This window comes from Nematostella vectensis, chromosome 13, assembly GCF_932526225.1.
Source record: "Nematostella vectensis chromosome 13, jaNemVect1.1, whole genome shotgun sequence".
Lineage (NCBI taxonomy): Eukaryota > Metazoa > Cnidaria > Anthozoa > Actiniaria > Edwardsiidae > Nematostella > Nematostella vectensis.
The window spans coordinates 3,511,237-3,532,918 of NC_064046.1; the positions used below are offsets into that span (position 1 = coordinate 3,511,237).

At 37.4% G+C, this 21,682-nt stretch overlaps 3 protein-coding genes across 3 annotated transcripts; 2 read left to right on the plus strand and 1 right to left on the minus strand.

Annotated features, from left to right (window-relative positions):
- The first annotated feature begins 30 nt into the window (after positions 1 to 30).
- On the plus strand, positions 31 to 12,944 carry LOC116614068 (ER degradation-enhancing alpha-mannosidase-like protein 2). Its single transcript, XM_032374657.2, has 11 exons — positions 31 to 451; positions 659 to 769; positions 1,279 to 1,318; positions 1,586 to 1,691; positions 2,323 to 2,448; positions 3,032 to 3,243; positions 3,658 to 3,799; positions 3,995 to 4,119; positions 4,422 to 4,566; positions 4,708 to 4,829; positions 11,975 to 12,944. The coding sequence occupies exons 1-11, from the start codon at positions 339 to 341 to the stop codon at positions 12,422 to 12,424; spliced, it is 1,692 nt and encodes a 563-aa protein (XP_032230548.1). The 5' UTR covers positions 31 to 338; the 3' UTR covers positions 12,425 to 12,944.
- A 1,919-nt stretch (positions 12,945 to 14,863) lies between these two features.
- Positions 14,864 to 19,763, minus strand: LOC5506285 (dolichyl-diphosphooligosaccharide--protein glycosyltransferase subunit DAD1). Its single transcript, XM_001626963.3, has 2 exons — positions 19,471 to 19,763; positions 14,864 to 15,093 (listed from the first exon to the last, which is right to left on the minus strand). Exons 1-2 carry the CDS (start codon positions 19,685 to 19,687, stop codon positions 14,963 to 14,965), a joined length of 348 nt encoding a protein of 115 aa, XP_001627013.1. The 5' UTR covers positions 19,688 to 19,763; the 3' UTR covers positions 14,864 to 14,962.
- A 237-nt stretch (positions 19,764 to 20,000) lies between these two features.
- LOC5506283 (DNA replication complex GINS protein PSF3) lies at positions 20,001 to 21,682 on the plus strand. The gene is made up of 2 exons (XM_001626955.3): positions 20,001 to 20,612; positions 20,857 to 21,682. Exons 1-2 carry the CDS (start codon positions 20,211 to 20,213, stop codon positions 21,082 to 21,084), a joined length of 630 nt encoding a protein of 209 aa, XP_001627005.1. The 5' UTR covers positions 20,001 to 20,210; the 3' UTR covers positions 21,085 to 21,682.

Here is a 21,682-nt window from a genome sequence, read left to right on the forward strand (position 1 = left end):
GATTTAAAAAATGAATATGCTTGCTATATGGGTTGCCTGCGGGATAGGCATCCGCGATTATTCACGGCAGACCAGCGGTGTTATTGTAGTTTTTTAATCGTCTGATTTTTTCAATGTTTGTGTTCCTTTTCGGTGAAGATGTCCCGCTCAGTATACCGGAATAACTGATGACCCCTTAGCAAGCTAAAAGTGTGATATTTTTCAGAATGCTGTATATTTCTTGCTTGAATTGGCGAGAGTCGATTACGTCTTTGTTCTGAGAATTGAACAAAAAATGTCTACCTTTTACTACTTAACTTATAAAGATTCTGTATTAAGCTTTATCTGATTTTTCTATAATGAAAAACAAGTGGACACGCCATTTGGAAGCTTCTTGCCTGTTACTTTTATTTGTTCTTATTGGACCGCAAGGAGGCAAAGCCATGAGCGATAAAGAGGTGCAGCATTATAGGTAAGCTCTAAAGCAAAATAAGAGTTCAAGTTATAGCGTCATTTCCTTTAAATTTTAGATGTTCCAACCCAAAAATGCTTATATTTTTATTAGTTAGGTGATTTGAAAATGTATTGATCCGTTTTTTTACATATCTTCATGTGATATTTTTTTCATTTCCACTTCCGAGTATTTATATATATATTTTTCTGTTTATTAAAATTGCAGGGAAAAAGTGAAGTCCATGTTTTACCATGGATATGATAACTATCTCAGACATGCCTACCCTTACGATGAGCTTAAGCCCTTGTCATGTGTTGGACAAGACACTTGGGGAAGGCAAGGAATTCCCTTTCTTAATTAATCAATGATGTAGTTAATCAATCAGAAATCGTTGTCAATCAATTAAGATTGCTTGAAAGCTATGGATTGGTATGTGGCCAATCAATTTAATAAATCAGGCCAATCATTGACTCATGAAAAGTTGCATGGGGATCGTAAACTGTTTTTTCGGTTATACACCTACAGTGTATTTCAATTAGCATTGCCCCCATGAATCAATGTATCGCAACCTTCAATGGTTCATCGGTAATGTATAAATGGCTGAATCCTGGTCCCTAATTTTCCAATATAATTTGTTTCAGTTTTGAGCAATACACAGCATCCACTTCCCCCCCCCCCAATATTTTCAAATATTTTTAGGAAATGACCAGTAGGGGCGTGGCCATGCCCCTTAATATTTTTTTAATGTTTCTGTATTGTGCCCCCCCCCCCCCAATATTTCAGAGGTCTGCTACGGCATAGTCATTTTTCAAGATAAGTTATAATAATTCTTTTGACTTGCGCAGTTATTCCCTTACTCTTGTTGATGCTTTGGACACATTGTTGGTGAGTATATGATGATAATATGTTTATTAATAGCCTGCTTTAAGTGGTATTACAGGCAGCGTGCCATATTATGCATTCATACTTGACAGATTCATTATATTACAAAAAAAAACTTTAGGTATTGATTGTTTAAATCTGAAGGGTCTGTAGGATCCCGGTCAATATTTACGAGTGACAGCCAAGGAAGGTATAAAATCATTAGAAATCATCCCCTTTTCCCTTAACTTCTGGTAACGTAATTACATAATATTCTCAATTGTTCATCAGATTCTTGGAAATGCTAGTGAATTCAGAAGAGTTTCAAAACTTCTGGCTAATACCCTACGATTTGATCAAGATATCAATGTTTCTGTCTTCGAAACCAATATTAGAGGTAGGAAAAATTAAAACGCTGGTTCAAAATTAAAAATTAACATTTGTCTGTTTATAATTGTTAACATCCTTGAAGATTTGTTTTGGCGGGGGGAGATATTTAGAGATTGATCAAAGCATTTGGGTGCCAGAGGCTATGGCCTTTTGGCCATGGTGCCTATATTGAGGATTTCTAAATCATTGTTGTCTCTATTATTGTCTATTTTTGTGATCATGATTGTCTGTTCTATTGTCAATTGTATGAACCTTATTGTCTGTTCTATTGTTAATTGTGTGATCATGATTGCCTTTTATTTTAATGTCAATTGTGTAATTTTCTGCTCTATTAGTCATATGTGTGATCATGATTAGCTGTTCTATTGTGTGATCATGATTTTCTGATCTATTGTCTATTGTTGTGATTAGGATTATATGTTGATATATAATCTATTGTCAGTTGTATGATCATGATTATATGTTCGATTGTCTTTTGTTGTGATCCTGATTATATGTCAGTATTGTCTATTGTTGTGATCAGGATTATATATTATATTGTCGATCGTTGTGATCATGATGATATGTTCTATTATATATTGTTGTGATCATGATCAGCTGTTCTTCTTATTGTGTGATTATGCTTGTTCTATTGTCAGTTGTTGGTGGCCTATTGGCAGCACATCTCCTATCCCCCTTGGCAGGCATTGTATTGGAAGAAGGTTGGCCTTGTGATGGTCCCCTCCTGAGGCTTGCTGTACAAGCAGCCGAGAAACTACTACCAGGTATTCATCTTAACATAAGTCACTACTCATTTGAGATATCCAGGCACACAGTTAATCCTGGGCTTACCAGACAATCTCAAGATACAAATAAAACATATGCTGAGATACATCAACATAACTGTACATTACCAAAGTTCGATTTGCAGGCTTAAAACTAAAATGAGTCCAGGAATGGCCTGTACAGGATAGAATTTTTTTCCTGTCAGTCTAGCACAGGAAAGTTCAGTCAGTAACCAGAAACTCTCACAAATGTGGACAGCATAAAAAAATGAATGATTTGACTTTTCATTATATTCCTTTGCTGATATTTGATATTTTGTTGGCGAGGATTGGGGAGGTATTCCCTAAAGATTTCCTTGCTTAGTTCCTGAGTGCTACCTAGAATGCCGCCAACGTGCCAGCATTAACTTTACAGCAGGTAGCACATTCCGTTACAAAGAAGGAGTGCCTGTATGCATTAACTGAAGAGCTAGTCCCAGGTTTAAAAAACATTTGAGTGGGCCGTTACTTAGGAACGAAGTACATTCTTAAATGGGATCCAAAGATATATTTTGTTTAAGGAATTTGGCAATTGACTCCCCAGCATTTGACACACCAACTGGGATGCCTTACGGCACAGTCAACCTCTTGTATGGTGTACCAAAGGGTGAGACGCCCATCACATGTACCTCAGGGTGTGGTACATTTGTCATTGAGTTTGGGACCATCTCCGCTTTGACGGGTGACCAGAGGTTTATGGACACGGCAATGGGTGCACTGGAAGGGTTATGGAATAGCAAGTCTGAAATAGGCCTGGTAGGTTTGAAGAGAATGTAAATAGGGGCAGAGCTTCACTGATTTCCGTAGGCATCAAGTGCATAGCTAGCGGAGGGGGGCACATGGTTCAAGCACTGCTGTATTTAGCAGTTTAACTTTTAACAAATTATGTGCATAGGTCAGTGGTACCCAAATATAATGATACAGCAATTGACTGAGAAAATGCATTGTTTACAGAAAATCTTTAAATCAAGATAATTTTTTCATATGTTATAGGGTTAGCGGGACAAGAAATTAAAATTGTTAAACCAAGAATATTCCTTTATTGAATATAATTATTTTGGGTTTATCCACTGTATATTGTTTTTCTTTTTTATCATTTTCTGAAGCAAGTTACATTGACACAAGTCTTAAGGTTTAATTTTGTTATATTTTCATATCTGTGCATTCTAGGTTGGTAACCATATTGATGTAGTGAGTGGCAAGTGGACAGCATTGGATGCTGGTATTGGTGCGGGTGTTGACTCATATTTTGAATACCTTCTCAAAGGAGCGATCCTCTTTGGTGACCCAAAGCTTATGGAAATGTTTGAAGGTATTTCAAAAAAACTCACAGATAATAATTTGCAATGATTTTGACAAAATCTGTATGCATCGTTCTCCACCACAACCTCCCTACCCCCCTTTCCCTGTAAATTTGACACAAAGTTTGTTTGTGTCAGTACCCCCTGTAGATATGTCATTGTTTGTTGTTTGTTTTTGTCTGTAAATTTGACATTGTTTTTTTTAGAGTTGTATGGCTCAATTCAGAAGCGCCTTAAGTTTTCAGACTGGTATGTGTGGGCAAATATGAACAAAGGGTCCATAACGATGCCTATATTTCAGTCTCTCGAGGCCTTCTGGCCAGGGCTGCAGGTTAGTATAAAGGGTATAACATAAACGGTTATAATCCTAATAAATATAAATCCTAACACATATTAAGAAAATATTAAGAAAAGGCCATCCTGAAGCTGAGGAACACAGGCTTATAGTAAGCTTACATGGTTTAACAAATCAAACTCAGGGCCGAGAAACAGAAGACCATGTCACGGCTGAAGAGGTGAGAGGTGAAAAAATCACATGTCAGAACCCAGAGAAGGAACTTTTGGAAGAAAGTGAGCAGGGGTCATTTTAGGCTTAGAGAGTGTTTTAACAAAGTATTCTGCGCTGTCTTGCAGGTCCTTTATGGTGATATCGGAGCAGCCTCTCGTACAATAGAGAAATATCACAGTGTCTGGAGGGAATATGGCTTCTTACCTGAGTTCTTCCAAATTGCATCTGGGGTCCCAGTCAGCGGCCGCGAGGGATATCCTCTAAGACCAGGTAATGGAGGGAGGAGTAGGGGGGAAATGCCCCCTACCCCAGTTATGAGAGAGAAAATGCTTCCAGCTTCAGTCCCCAAATTAATGATTAAGATATTTGTTATAGTGAGGGCTGAAGAAAATGTTTGTTTTCCATTTGCAGAGCTTATTGAGAGTGCTGTGTACCTGTATCGCGCTACCAAGGACCCATTTTTCCTGGAAATGGGAAGAGACATTGTGGAGTCAATAGAAGCTAGTGCCAAGACACTGTGTGGATATGCCACGGTATGCCAAGGTGTCCAGTCATGCAACCTTCACCATGTAACACAAGTCATGACATCTAGTCAAGCAACATTCACCATGTAACACAAGTCATGACATCTAGTCATGCAACATTCACCATGTAACAGAAGTCATGCAATCTAGTCATGCAACATTCACCATGTAACACAAGTCATAAAATCTAGTCAAGCAACATTCACCATGTGACACAAGTCATGCAATCTAGTCATGCAACATTCACCATGTAACACAAGTCATAAAATCTAGTCACGCTACCTTCACCATGTAACACAAGTCATAAAATCTAGTCACGCTACCTTCACCATGTAACACAAGTCATGCAATCTAGTCATGCAACATTCACCATGTAACACAAGTCATGCAATCTAGTCATGCTACCTTCACCATGTAACACAAGTCATGCAGTCTGGTCATGCAACATTCACCATGTAACACAAGTCATGAAATCTAGTCATGCAACATTCACCATGTAACACAAGTCATGAAATCTAGTCATGCAACATTCACCATGTAACACAAGTCATGAAATCTAGTCACGCTACCTTCACCATGTAACACAAGTCATGAAATCTAGTCATGCAACATTCACCATGTAACACAAGTCATGAAATCTAGTCACGCTACCTTCACCATGTAACATAAGTCATGAAATCTAGTCATACAACATTCACCATGTAACACAAGTCATAAAATCTAGTCACGCTACATTCACCATGTAACACAAGTCATGCAGTCTGGTCATGCAACATTCACCATGTAACACAAGTCATGACATCTAGTCATGCAACATTCACCATGTAACCATGTCATGAAATCTAGTCATGCAACATTCACCATTAAACACAAGTCATGCAATCTAGTCACACTACCTTCACCATGTAACACAAGTCATGAAATCTAGTCATGCTACCTTCACCATGTAACACAAGTCATGCAGTCTGGTCATGCAACATTCACCATGTAACACAAGTCATGACATCTAGTCATGCAACATTCACCATGTAACCATGTCATGAAATCTAGTCATGCAACATTCACCATGTAACACAAGTCATGAAATCTAGTCACGCTACCTTCACCATGTAACACAAGTCATGAAATCTAGTCATACAACATTCACCATGTAACACAAGTCATAAAATCTAGTCACGCTACATTCACCATGTAACACAAGTCATGACATCTAGTCATGCAACATTCACCATGTAACCATGTCATGAAATCTAGTCATGCAACATTCACCATGTAACACAAGTCATGACATCTAGTCATGCAACATTCACCATGTAACACAAGTCATGAAATCTGGTCATGCAACATTCACCATCTAACACAAGTCATGAAATCTAGTCATGCAACATTCACCATGTAACACAAGTCATGACATCTAGTCATGCAACATTCACCATGTAACACAAGTCATGAAATCTGGTCATACAACATTCACCATGTAACACAAGTCATGAAATCTAGTCATGCAACATTCACCATGTAACACAAGTCATGAAATCTAGTCATGCAACATTCACCATGTAACACAAGTCATGAAATCTAGTCATGCAACATTCACCATGTAACACAAGTCATGACATCTAGTCACGCTACCTTCTCCATGTAACACAAGTCATGAAATCTAGTCATGCAACATTCACCATGTAACACAAGTCATGAAATCTAGTCACGCTACCTTCACCATGTAACACAAGTCATGACATCTAGTCATGCAACATTCACCATGTAACACAAGTCATGAAATCTGGTCATACAACATTCACCATGTAACACAAGTCATGACATCTAGTCACGCTACCTTCACCATGTAACATAAGTCATGAAATCTAGTCATGCAACATTCACCATGTAACACAAGTCATGAAATCTAGTCATGCAACATTCACCATGTAACACAAGTCATGACATCTAGTCACGCTACCTTCTCCATGTAACACAAGTCATGAAATCTAGTCATGCAACATTCACCATGTAACACAAGTCATGAAATCTAGTCACGCTACCTTCACCATGTAACACAAGTCATGAAATCTAGTCACGCTACCTTCACCATGTAACACAAGTCATGAAATCTGGTCACGCTACCTTCATCATGTAACACAAGTCATGAAATCTAGTCACACTACCTTCACCATGTAACACAAGTCATGAAATCTAGTCATGCAACATTCACTATGTAACACAAGTCATGAAATCTAGTCATACAACATTCACCATGTAACACAAGTCATAAAATCTAGTCACGCTACATTCACCATGTAACACAAGTCATGAAATCTAGTCACGCTACCTTCACCATGTAACACAAGTCATGAAATCTGGTCACGCTACCTTCATCATGTAACACAAGTCATGAAATCTAGTCATGCAACATTCACCATGTAACATAAGTCATGAAATCTAGTCACACTACCTTCACCATGTAACCATGTCATGCAATCTAGTCATGCAACGTTCACCATTTAACACAAGTCATGACATCTAGTCATGCAACATTCACCATGTAACCATGTCATGAAATCTGGTCATACAACATTCACCATGTAACACAAGTCATGAAATCTAGTCATGCAACGTTCACCATGTAACACAAGTCATGACATCTAGTCATGCAACATTCACCATGTAACCATGTCATGAAATCTAGTCATGCAACATTCACCATGTAACACAAGTCATGACATCTAGTCATGCAACATTCACCATGTAACAGAAGTCATGAAATCTAGTCACGCTACCTTCACCATGTAACACAAGTCATGAAATCTAGTCATACAACATTCACCATGAACCACAAGTCATAAAATCTAGTCACGCTACCTTTACCATGTAACACAAGTCTTGAAATCTAGTCAAGCTACCTTCACCATGTAACACAAGTCATGAAATCTAGTCATACAACATTCACCATTAAACACAAGTCATGAAATGTAGTCATACAACATTCACCATGTAACACAAGTCATGCAATCTAGTCATACAACATTCACCATGTAACACAAGTCATGAAATCTAGTCATGCAACATTCACCATGTAACACAAGTCATGAAATCTAGTCATACAACATTCACCATGTAACACAAGTCATGAAATCTAGTCACGCTACCTTCACCATGTAACATAAGTCATGAAATCTAGTCATGCTACATTCACCATGTAACACAAGTCATGAAATCTAGTCACGCTACCTTCACCATGTAACACAAGTCATGCAATCTAGTCATGCAACATTCACCATGTAACACAAGTCATGAAATCTAGTCACGCTACCTTCACCATGTAACACAAGTCATGACATCTAGTCATGCAACATTCACCATGTAACACAAGTCATGACATCTAGTCATGCAACATTCACCATGTAACACAAGTCATGCAATCTAGTCATGCAACATTCACCATGTAACACAAGTCATGAAATCTAGTCACGCTACCTTCACCATGTAACACAAGTCATGAAATCTAGTCAAGCATCATTCACCATGTAACACAAGTCATGAAATCTAGTCACGCTACCTTCACCATGTAACACAAGTCATGCAATCTAGTCATGCAACATTCACCATGTAACACAAGTCATGAAATCTAGTCACGCTACCTTCACCATGTAACACAAGTCATGACATCTAGTCATGCAACATTCACCATGTAACACAAGTCATGACATCTAGTCAAGCATCATTCACCATGTAACACAAGTCATGAAATCTAGTCACGCTACCTTCACCATGTAACACAAGTCATGAAATCTAGTCATGCTACATTCACCATGTAACACAAGTCATGAAATCTAGTCATGCTACATTCACCATGTAACACAAGTCATGAAATCTAGTCACACTACCTTCACCATGTAACACAAGTCATGAAATCTAGTCATGCTACATTCACCATGTAACACAAGTCATGAAATCTAGTCATGCAACATTCACCATGTAACACAAGTCTTGAAATCTAGTCAAGCAACATTCACCATGTAACACAAGTCATGAAATCTAGTCACGCTACCTTCACCATGTAACACAAGTCATGCAATCTAGTCATGCAACATTCACCATGTAACACAAGTCATGAAATCTAGTCACGCTACCTTCACCATGTAACACAAGTCATGAAATCTAGTCAAGCATCATTCACCATGTAACACAAGTCATGACATCTAGTCACGCTACCTTCACCATGTAACAGAAGTCATGCAATCTAGTCATGCAACATTCACCATGTAACACAAGTCATAAAATCTAGTCACGCTACATTCACCATGTAACATAAGTCATGAAATCTAGTCATGCATCATTCACCATGTAACACAAGTCATGAAATCTAGTCACGCTACCTTCACCATGTAACACAAGTCATGACATCTAGTCATGCAACATTCACCATGTAACACAAGTCATGAAATCTAGTCACGCTACCTTCACCATGTAACACAAGTCATGAAATCTAGTCATGCAACATTCACCATGTAACACAAGTCATGAAATCTAGTCAAGCATCATTCACCATGTAACACAAGTCATGAAATCTAGTCACGCTACCTTCACCATGTAACACAAGTCATGACATCTAGTCAAGCATCATTCACCATGTAACACAAGTCATGAAATCTAGTCACGCTACCTTCACCATGTAACACAAGTCATGCAATCTAGTCATGCAACATTCACCATGTAACACAAGTCATGAAATCTAGTCACGCTACCTTCACCATGTAACACAAGTCATGAAATCTAGTCAAGCATCATTCACCATGTAACACAAGTCATGACATCTAGTCACGCTACCTTCACCATGTAACAGAAGTCATGCAATCTAGTCATGCAACATTCACCATGTAACACAAGTCATAAAATCTAGTCACGCTACATTCACCATGTAACATAAGTCATGAAATCTAGTCATGCAACATTCACCATGTAACACAAGTCATGAAATCTAGTCACGCTACCTTCACCATGTAACACAAGTCATGACATCTAGTCATGCAACATTCACCATGTAACACAAGTCATGACATCTAGTCACGCTACCTTCACCATGTAACACAAGTCATGAAATCTAGTCACGCTACCTTCACCATGTAACACAAGTCATGACATCTAGTCACGCTACCTTCACCATGTAACACAAGTCATGAAATCTAGTCACGCTACCTTCACCATGTAACACAAGTCATGACATCTAGTCACGCTACCTTCACCATGTAACATAAGTCATGAAATCTAGTCATACAACATTCACCATGTAACACAAGTCATGACATCTAGTCACGCTACCTTCACCATGTAACACAAGTCATGCAATCTAGTCATGCAACATTCACCATGTAACACAAGTCATGAAATCTAGTCACGCTACCTTCACCATGTAACACAAGTCATGACATCTAGTCATGCAACATTCACCATGTAACACAAGTCATGACATCTAGTCATGCAACATTCACCATGTAACACAAGTCATGACATCTAGTCATGCAACATTCACCATGTAACCATGTCATGAAATCTGGTCATGCAACATTCACCATGTAACACAAGTCATGAAATCTAGTCATTCAGCATTCACCATGTAACACAAGTCATGAAATCTAGTCACGCTACCTTCACCATGTAACACAAGTCATGAAATCTAGTCAAGCAACATTCACCATGTAACACAAGTCATGAAATCTAGTCATGCTACATTCACCATGTAACACAAGTCATGAAATCTAGTCATGCAACATTCACCATGTAACACAAGTCATGAAATCTAGTCATGCTACATTCACCATGTAACACAAGTCATGAAATCTAGTCATGCAACATTCACCATGTAACACAAGTCATAAAATCTAGTCACGCTACCTTCACCATGTAACACAAGTCATGAAATCTAGTCATGCAACCTTCACCATGTAACACAAGTCATGAAATCTAGTCACGCTACCTTCACCATGTAACACAAGTCATGAAATCTAGTCAAGCATCATTCACCATGTAACACAAGTCATGAAATCTAGTCAAGCATCATTCACCATGTGACACAAGTCATGCAATCTAGTCATGCAACATTCACCATGTAACACAAGTCATGAAATCTAGTCATACAACATTCGCCATCTAACACAAGTTATAAAATCTAGTCACGCTACCTTCACCATGTAACACAAGTCATGCAATCTAGTCATGCAACCTTCACGATGTAACAATACAAGGCATCTTTATTTACAGAAAGTCCATCACTATAACACTATGTGGATATGATTTTTATTATATGGTTTATGGGTCACTCTCCAGTCTTGCAGCCATCACTATGTAATATTATCAATGAGAAAGGAGTAATGCAACAAAATGTGTAGTTCCAGAGAATATCCATACCACCCCTATTTAGGGAATTTCTGGAATTTCCAACCCCCCTGTAAAAAATTAATACAGTAACTGTTAAGGAAAAAGGGCATTTCCCCCCCCCCCCTCCCCTCTGGAAATTCCTGGGTTTTTGAACCTCCCACCCCCCTGGAATTTCCAATCCCTTCAATGGGAGGGTATGGTAATTTATGGAGCTACACAATCGATTTTTGATTTGCACAGGTAAACGCCTTTTTAATTCTGGCTAAGAGAGTACGCTTTTCTTTGAGAATCACACAATCTGAGGGCTTCAATAATCATCTAGCTGATTATTGGTGCTTCCCGCATCATACAACTTGGGCCTGGGCTTGAGGATTCAATTGTCAAAAAAAATGTTTTCGCAATAGTACTACCACTGTATATTTTACTGAATTAGGTGTCTGATTTCCGGAATAAACCATGTTTTTGGTGATATTATTATTATTTGTGATATTATTGATGCTTCGCGCATCATACAACTTGGGCCTGGGCTTGAGGATTCAATTGTGAAAAAATGTTTTTAGCGATAGTACTGTATGTTATGTATGTTATAGTATGCTTTACTGAATCAGGTTTCAGATATCCGGAATAAACGATGTTTTTTTGTGATATGCAAAATGAGCAATGACTCCTCAAGTAGAATCAGTGTCGGTCTATCCTATATAACAAAAACCTAATCCAAAAATACTTATTAGCTGCCACGCAACCCTAATTTCGATCTCATGATTTAGTTTGTCTTTCAGATCAAGAATATACAGACACATGAGAGAGATGACCGGATGGAGTCCTTTTTCCTTGCCGAGACTATCAAATACCTTTATCTACTCTTTGACCATGACAACATGATTCACCATAGCAACGGCTCCAGAGCCACGCCTATAAAAACCGCCGCCACAGCATCCCCGTCATGCAATCCTGGCATGGCTGGGTATATCTTCAATACTGAGGCCCATCCCATTGATGTCGGAGCGATACATTGTTGCACTGCACGTGCACAAACGTTTATTCCAGATGATCTAAAAGAAATCTTACAAAAGAGACGAGTTAATAAAATGACTATGACCAAAGCAGATGGTGAGAACATTGAGGGTGTCAATGGAAAGAAGGATGGATTATTTAACAGTGCACATGCATGTAAGGCAAGGAAGTTCCAGAAGCGTTTATCAGTACTGGGTGCTTTTCTAGAGGAATAATCTTCTCCAGGGATCTTGAACTGTTGTGGTGGAGAAACCCTGCATAGCAGCTGCCTTGTACCCAGGTGCATCCAGTGACGTCTCGTGCAAAGGATCAAGGGAAGGAAGAAATGTTCTTTTAAACCTACTCAGAATGCTTTGGGCGACAACCTCTGTAGCAGCTTTATGTGATTTTCACATCTTTTACCAACTTGAGACGCCTGGGTACAAGGCAGGAAAAGAACAGCCATCAATACAACCTTACATCGTTGTATCCTATCCAAGTTAGGACAAATAGAAAAAAAGATTTATGTATTGCTATGCTAGAGTAAAAAAAAAGACTGGATCAGCAATTATTACTAAAGAGGACCTAGTAACTAAAGGAAACTAGTGTCCATTTCAATAGGTATTTCAACAATTTTATTTATGTTAATTTAATCCTGTGTAAGCCGCCCTTATTTCATCCATGCAGAATATCATCAAGTGTGAGAAAACATCCATGTCTATGCATGATAAAAAAAGCTGTCTCGAATTTGTTAAATGCGTACAACTTTGTTTTTCGATATCTATTTCGAGATTCATCCCCTTTTGTCTTGAATCATTAAATAAAATCTATAAAACTCTTGAAACAATTTTTCTAAGGTTTTCAAAGGCATATGGAAAACTTTACACGGTGTTTTCATAGGATTCTCACAGGGTTTCCATCGGAAGTTAAAAGGGCTAGAAAAAAATTAACTGGATTTTCATAGGGTATATTTTAATAGGATTTTCATAGGAATTTCATAGAGCTAGAAAAAATATTCGCAGGGTTTTCATAGGGCTAATTTTCATAGTGTTTTCATAGGTTTTTCACAGGGTTGGTTATAATAGGGTTTTCATAGGATTTTCAAAGGGGTTTTATAGTAAGAAAATTTCAAAGGGTTGTTTTTCATAGCGTTTATATAGGTTTGTTTCTAATGAGGTTTTCATAGCATTTTCACAAGGTTTTTAGGACTTTCTTAGGGTTTCATGGGATTTTCATAGGACTATTAAAAATCACATAGTTTTCATAGGATTTTCATGAAGCTATAACAAAAATCACAGGGTTTTCATAGGGTTGTTTTAATGGGGTTTTTATATTTTGGGATTTTCAAACGGTTTTCATAGGACTATGAAACAATTTTCAGCGTTTTTATAGGGTTGTTTTTAATAGGGTTTTCAAACGATATCCACATGTTTTTTTATTGGGCCATTTAAATTTTAAACAGTTTTCATAGGACTTTAATAGGACTGAAAAATTCACGTTTTTCAAGGTCAATTTTTAAGGGGTTTTCGAAGGACTAAGAAAAAAAATTACATGGTTCTCATCGGGTTGTTTTAATAGGGTTTTCATAGGATTTTCATGGAGTTTTCATAGGACTGAGAAAGGTTCATAGGGTTTTAATAGGGTTTTAAAAGGATTTTCATAGGATTTCCGTGGGGCTATAAAATAATTCCCAGGGTTTTTATAGGATTTTCACAGGACTAGGAAAAAACGTTTACAGGGTTTTCGTAGGGTAAATTTAATATGGTTTTTATAGGATTTTTACAGGGTTTTATAGGGCTTTCATAGCAGGGTTTTGTCAGCAGGGTTTTATTATTAAATTTCAAACAGTTTTCATAGTCTTTCATAGGACTATTAAAAAATTCACGTTTTTTAGGGTCAATTTCATAGAGGTTTCATAAGATTTTCGCAGGGCTAAAATTCAAAGGGTTCTCATAGGGTTGTTTTTTGATATTCATAGGACTATGAAACAATTCACAGGGTTTTATAGGGTTGTTTTTAATAGGGTTTTCAAAGGATATCCACATGGTTTTCATAGGGATATAAAAAAAATCACAGGATTTTCACAAGATTTTTTTTCACAAGAATTTTCATAGGATTTTCATTGGGCTATGAAAAAATGAACAGGGTTTTCATAGGGTTTACTTGAATAGGGTTTTCATAGGACTATGAAAAATTCACATGATTTTATATGGTCAATTTTCAAAGCTTTTACATAGGATTTTCTCAGGGCTATGAAAAAAATCAGGGTTTTTATGTTTAGTTAATAGGGTTTTCAAAGGAGTTTCACATGGTTTTTCATAGGACTTTCCTGGGGCTTTCATAAGACTGAAAAAAGTTCATAGGGTTGTTTTAATAGGGTTTTAAAAGGATTTTCGGGTTTTTATAGGGTCAATTTTCATGGGGTTTTTTATAGGATTTCACAGGACTATGAAAAAAACGTTCACAAGGTTTTCGTAGGGTAAATTTAATAGGGTTTTTATTGGATTTTCACAGGGTTTTCATAGGACTTTCACGGGGCTATGGAAAAACTTCACAGGGTTTTTATATAGGATTTTCACAGGCTATGAAAAAAATAACAGGTCTTCATAGGGCAGGTTTTAATAGGGTTTTCATAGGGTTTTGTTATTAAATTTTATAAAACACAAAACAAACTATGAAATGTAAAAACGCCTGTTTACTTAAATGAAACATTTGTGAATATTAATACATGTGTTTAATAATTTCTTGTTGCTCTCCACATCATGTTGCTTTTGTTAACCAATAAAGTTCATGACAACCAGGTGCAGAATGATGCTGGCAAAGATGAAGTCACCAAATGCTCGCTCTGGGGAGATGCCCTTGAATTCTGAGTAGTTGGCAGGGTTGCTTTGGACACGGAGGCATACTGAAAAAGAGAGAAACAGAGACAATAAGTCAGAAAAGGTTGACAAACAGGAAATATTTATGGAGTGTTATCACGATCTTGCGCGCATATCCAAAGGGCCACAGACTAATGAAGGGGTATACGACTTCAAAACTTATCGAAAAAAGCACTCTTGCAGCATTTTCTATAGCTTATTCTTGTAAACTTCACTGGCCCGCCAGTCTGTGGCATTTTGGATGCATGTTCAACATCGTGAAAATGGTCTATTTACACTCATAAAGATTTAACGAATGGATATGAATTTATTTTCGGTATTAATGAGATTGTTGTTGTTTCTGTTGTGTCTTTTCGGTCACATGACTTTAGTATGTCCTTATTATGCAGTTTTTGGCGTCATGTTTTTCACTTGACGCCTTCCAGCTCACTGAACTAGTTGTGTTCTTAGATCTATGATATATTTTCGCCAATTATATTGTATATTAACTGTCATACTCCAAAAACTGGAAATCGACTCTGCCAAAGTTGCCAAAGTTCTCAGTTTTTGGAGTATTATATTCATTGTTCTGGTACGAGATCGCGACAGTTTGGGCTTTTTGATTCTATTCGTATATTAACTGTCTATACTGTTATTACTTAATAAACTAAACCAGCTGGATGGCTATCCTCCTACATGTTCCTCATATTTCATAATATAGACAATAATTATATAATTATTAATATTATAAATATTTTCTATTCGGCTGAATGCAGTGAAAGAGAATAGAAGGAACCTTCCATGGACATGAATCTGTCATGAATCAGAATAGAGGAATGTCACTAAGAGATCACATGACTTTATGGATGGCTAAAGCGTGCTCAGACTTTAAGTGGCAAAAAATGACAACAAAAATCAAATAATTTAGCGCTTATGAATAAAATAATGCTGAAAATTGCAGGTTTCAAACACAGCATGGCTATGGTGCTATGTGTCACGCTTTGCTTGGTGAACATTTGCCTAGAAGCGGAGCCAGCTTTATTTGCCACGTTAAAGCCCCATTATCACCAGTTTACTTCCGGTCGATAACGTAACAATCTCCGATGATTTTTTAACGGAAACTGCGGAAAATGTTTCAAAATTTTTAAAGCAGTGTGTCTTTTGGAAGTTTCTTCAAGGATTTGACTGATAATTTAGAGCGGATGGCCCGTTTTATAGTGTTTATTGTTTAATTATATAGTTTATTGTCTTTCTATGACTGAGGTTTCCGATGGACCTCCGGAAGTAAACTGGTGACAATGCAGCTTTAAGGTCTTGGTAAAGGTTAATTTGGCACCACTGCTTGTTTTTGTGGTTTTTGAAAAACCTGTATCAATAGCTCTTAAACTTTATTTTTGCAAAAAAAAAAAAAAAAACGTTTTCCATAAATCCCATTCTAAGACGGCTAAAATGGGCCTTTGCTGTTTCCCGTGACCTGTTTACCGTGAATTCACCCCAAATCTTTGACTTTACTAGCGTATTTTTTTGAGGCGAGAACTCTAGCTTGTCGGGCATAACCTCGCGACGGGTTTTAAGATGTCGCCTTCAAATTTTCGGGATCTGATAGATAATTATGCCATGTCATAAAGTGTGTGAGGAAGTTTCGATCTTCGACTGAAGATCGCTTTTATAGCACTTTTCCTGTCCAAATTTCGCCAGAAATGTGAGTTCCAACTATTGATTCGTGATATTTTGTTGGCAGTGTCAAATAACAAAAAGTCCTCACACACTTAGGTAGATCATCTATTTGTCATTGAGATGCAATTACGTGCAAGTGCATGCGCAATAACCCGAAGGTGCATTACGCTCTAGAGTAAACTCTGTACTTTTGAGTTTGAGGGCCTCAAAACTTAAACACGGAATTAGCTATTGCAAAAATAAAACTTACAGGAGATAATTCAATCTTTTATCTTTTATTTGATATATATTTTGTACATGTAGTGAAAATTGGGGCACGACAATTTTTTTTTCCGCGGACACATCGTTTACCTTTACCGAGACCTTAAACTAGTGTTGTGTCACCATTTCAATCCCCTCTCCCCCCAACCCCTATGAGGACCAGACTTCAGAGACACACCCAGGGACATAACAGGATTCTACACTTCCACTTTGCTCCAGGTATCCCACCACTTCCTAAAATCAACCCCATTTCAAATGCTGAAAATGCATGGCTTATTACTTTTACCTTTCCTGTTATTATAAAATAATTTCCTACCATCCCCCTAGAGAATACCCAGAACAATGACTCTAGTAGTAGTTTTTATTGACAGTACTCAGGATACTATTTGCATAAAAAGAGGAATTGGAGTTCTTTATGTAGTTGTACTTGATAGACAACTGACACCGAAAATATATTTCTAATTTGCCATATAATCAGACTGTCTTATCAAGTTTGTAAGGGTGACTATTTTAAAATAAAAAAACATAACTGAAATTATGCAGTCAATACTATAGCAGACAGTGTTAATAATTTAAGGTTGCCTTAAAGCAAGGGGAAATTTTTGTTAGGAATTCTATAAACATGGTGGTATGGGCTGAGGTGCTGTGGTGGCTGGATGTACTTGGTAATAGACGAAGTAGTATGGTTAGTTGGCTGGCTGATAATAGATGAAGTAGTAAGATTATAAATTTGGAAAGAGTAGGATATAACAGACCATTTCATATTCTTTTTTGCACGTGTTACAAATCTATAATCAAACTACAGGGCCCAAATATATCATTCAACTAGAGAGCCCAAAATAACAAAACCCATAACACCTAAGTTGAAAACTTTCAAACCCCAAAATACCTGATCCTCAATTCTACAACACCTCATATATCCTAATTCTTTTTATATATTTTTACCAATTAACTGATTAGATACCAAACTACAGATTTTTGATAAATGAAATTCTGTTTCTCTTATATTTGATATAGAATTCATCTTAACAGCAAACATCCATATCTTTTGAACATACAGTATGAAGTTTGAAGCACTAATAAGAGAAAGTAAAAAACACATAAAAGTGTAAGACCGAGTGGGGCCTGGGAGTTGCATGATTGACTAGATGGGCTGGCTGGCTGGATGGATGGATTGTGAGTTAGAAAGAGCAAGGAAATGAGGAACAACGGAAAAAGAAGCAGAAAGATCAAAATAAAGGACTTGAACTGATCGAACATGATCAGATGAATGTTCCAATTTTATTTTGTTTATTATTGTATTCTATTTATACATAAGAACATGCAAGGTAAATGCTGTTCTGCATCAATTTGAAGGTGATAATTACTTTGAACCTCTTAGGCATAACCAGCGCATCTTAGCATAACTGTAAAGCTGTCATTTTCATTGCTGAACGTTTGTATTTTTACATGGAATGTACATTTTAGACAAGGTGCAGATACTTCCCGTGGGGGAACCAGGAATGCTGTTCAAGCGCTAAAGGAAATAACAGCGAAACAACCCAGGAAGCAGGTCTAATAGTGTTTAAATAACAGACAACAGATGGATGTTTATTTTTTCTGCCATTTTCCAAGGTCATTTTGGGAGTAAAAAAGTGCACATTATATGCGGGTAAATACAGTATTTAGATTCATACACTCAAACTACATGCATCTTGAGTGGACTACACGCTAGCTTTGTGTTTGAACATGTATGCGCCAAGAATGTGGCTTTCTGATTCTTTTCTGGCATCAAAGTCATCACTAGTAAAATGGAGGAAGTGCTTACATAAAAAAAAAGATTAGATGGCAAAATACTGCTACTTTTGAGCCTTTGGTATCTGTCAGCACTATTATGCCTGGTTAATGTCATTATGTCCATGTTGTTATATCGGGCTTAAAGGAGTGTGCGCGCCTATGTTGTTATGTCGTTATATCACTAGTATGCACTAGGCATTAGTTGAGGCCATAAACAATGGGCCATAGAACAGTTCACCAGGACTCTACTGCAGTAGAATTCCCTTTGTTCTCAATTATGTCTATGGAGGTTTTCAGTCATGGTATAAATTTCTATCTCAGTTAGCATAGGATTTGAGGATTTTTCCATAATAGTTTGACTAACCCCAACCCTATCCCTGGAATATAATAACTTAATAAGTTAATACTGTATGTGTTGGAAAAATATTTAAAACAGTTATTCGATTTATTAATAACAAAAACAATAGTACAGTAATTAGGCTTATGTGTCCTTTTTCCACACTAGAATAATGCAAAAAAAATTTCTAGAATTAGCAAAGCATTCTAGTACATGTCTACGACAGTATGATTACGTGTTTTTACGGTACTGGAGTTTTTAACTTTAGCGAATTTTTGTCACGTGCTAATATAAACCAACTTAATACATCATTTCCAGATTAATTTTGTATCATAGAGTTTTAGCATAGACCTAAATTATCTGTTAAACTTACCAGCAAGAACGAAGGAGCCAACAGAAGAAATAAATCCTGCAAGAAACGAGTTGAATGGGAAAGTTCCGACAAGACAACAATAGGTGAACTGGATGATTCCCGTAAACATGATATATCCAAGGTAGGCATCAACGATCTTTAGCCTCTGAGGTGTTGTCTGTGAGTATTCATCGTAGAATCGGACGAGGATGTCCTTTAGATTGCCAATACCACTCATTTTGTAGGCTCTTTCTACTCAATGGAAGACTCCTTGCAACAATGATGTGGACGAAGAGAGCGGCCCGCGGGGAGTGATGGGTAATATGGACACGAAGGACACGCACTCATGGGTAGCACCGCTGGACGCTTTGTACATTTATCACTTTTTTCATAATTACAAAATAACCAGAAAAAAATATTTCAAATATCTCTTAAGAGGGGAAGAAAGTGGATTGATGAGACAAATCTATTGCACGTAAAAATATTTTTTACAATTTGGTGAACTTTATATAAACTTTAGCAAGGCATTGTGGGTATGTTATCCAACTGCTGGCTCAAATAGCAGGCTCAGCGCGGAACTTTTGAACGTTTTGAAGAAGTTTCCCGCGTTCTTCGGAGACACAAATTTTCTTCTGAAAAGAATAATCGTTTAACCAACAGGGATGAAACTAGACAGATTACTCGGCTGATGCTTATCCGTCGTATTATAAGCCAAATTTTTAAAGAAAGTTTAGAAATACAAGGCTTATCGAAGTGTGAAAATGGCGGTCAACGCTGGCCCTCCACTGGTTTCTCGCCCAAATAGTAATGACTACTTCGATCTAGACGATGTTCTCGCGACTCAAGAACGCATTCCTTGTAAGCTAGAAGTACAGATCTACAATCTTGGATTTCTGGATCCCAGTTCAGAGGGAGACCACCTCCATTCAGGCAGCAAGTTGGAACTACCTTTGTGGCTCGCCAGAGAGCTGTGTTCTCGACGAAGGAAAATTGTATCTGTCGAGATCCCCAAAGGTTATAAAGAAAGCTACAGGGAAATTCTCAAAGCGGACGCTAATGTTGTTGATTTACATAGACTTGGGCCGTATTTCTATGAGATCGGTACAAAGTTGATGCACTTTGAATATGACGAAAATCCACAGATTGTCAAAGCCATACAAGAAGTAAGATCTTTCGTGAAATCAATACACACCTCTCCCCAATACATTTCTGTTTTACACTTTAATGTTTCTCAGAGCTTTGGAAATGCCACACATTTTGTTTTACATAGCAAAGCCTCTTAAAGGTTTTAAGCAGAGTCCACCCCTTTCATTTTCTTGCCTAGCCTCTTAAAGGTTTTGAGCAGAGTCCACCCCTTTCATTTTCTTGCCTCTCCCCACACCATTAATATTCTTATTTCTCTTTCAGACATTTATCAAAAGATTCCGAAAAATCATGGACTCGTCACAAAACGCTCCCAATGAAGACTCAACGTCCTTGACAAGCAAGTTGGACCACCTTGAACGGCAACTCTTTGAAAAAGGCAAGAAAGGTATCAAGGAATTTCTGCAATGGGAGGCGGGGCAGATGTCAAAACTTACCACATCAGACACTGTAATAAATCACAGAAAAAGAAAACGTTCTGCTTTGGACTAGACTATAGTTTGCTCTTAACTAGGTAACAATAATCTCTGCACTAGGTAATGGTCTGCTCTGGACTAGGTCCTGTCAGACTATTAGCCACATAATTGAGTTTTCCACAATAAAACAACATTTATTACCTCCTAGCAGGGAAATGGTTTTATGAAATAACAACATTGCCTGCACTGACTTGCCATACAGAACATGTAACCTGGAAAATGCTTGAAATTGGGGCTCTCTTTTTACACCAACTTAATGTGCATAATGATAAGTATTTGACTTTGGGATTCTTTTTTTTTTTGTAAAAAAACATTAATGCATTAATTCACAATATAGACTAGGTTTTTCTTCCCCCAAAATAACTGTGTGCTAGGATCTCGAGGGCACAAGCCACTGTGGCTAATTTTAGGTGAAAGATCGTGATTTTAAATAAAAGAGTATAGAAAACAGGAATTCGCCACTGTGGCGAACGTAATTAGCAATAGAATTCACCACATGGGGAAGGAATTGGCATTTTGCGAAGTGGCAAACGTTAGCGCGCACAAGCATAGAACCAAAAGTGATTATATTCGAAACTCAGGCAGCATCTAAAAATAAATACCTAACACAATTA

Coding starts and splice junctions, on each gene's coding strand:
- LOC116614068 (XM_032374657.2), top strand. CDS start 339: ATGAAAAACAAGTGGACACGCCATTTGGAAGCTTCTTGCCTGTTACTT. Junction 452..658: donor AAAGAGGTGCAGCATTATAG/GTAAGCTCTAAA, acceptor TTAAAATTGCAG/GGAAAAAGTGAAGTCCATGT. Junction 1,692..2,322: donor CTTCGAAACCAATATTAGAG/GTAGGAAAAATT, acceptor TTCTATTGTCAG/TTGTTGGTGGCCTATTGGCA.
- LOC5506285 (XM_001626963.3), bottom strand. CDS start 19,687: ATGAGTGGTATTGGCAATCTAAAGGACATCCTCGTCCGATTCTACGAT. Junction 15,094..19,470: donor TGGCTCCTTCGTTCTTGCTG/GTAAGTTTAACA, acceptor TCTCTTTTTCAG/TATGCCTCCGTGTCCAAAGC.
- LOC5506283 (XM_001626955.3), top strand. CDS start 20,211: ATGGCGGTCAACGCTGGCCCTCCACTGGTTTCTCGCCCAAATAGTAAT. Junction 20,613..20,856: donor TTGTCAAAGCCATACAAGAA/GTAAGATCTTTC, acceptor TTTCTCTTTCAG/ACATTTATCAAAAGATTCCG.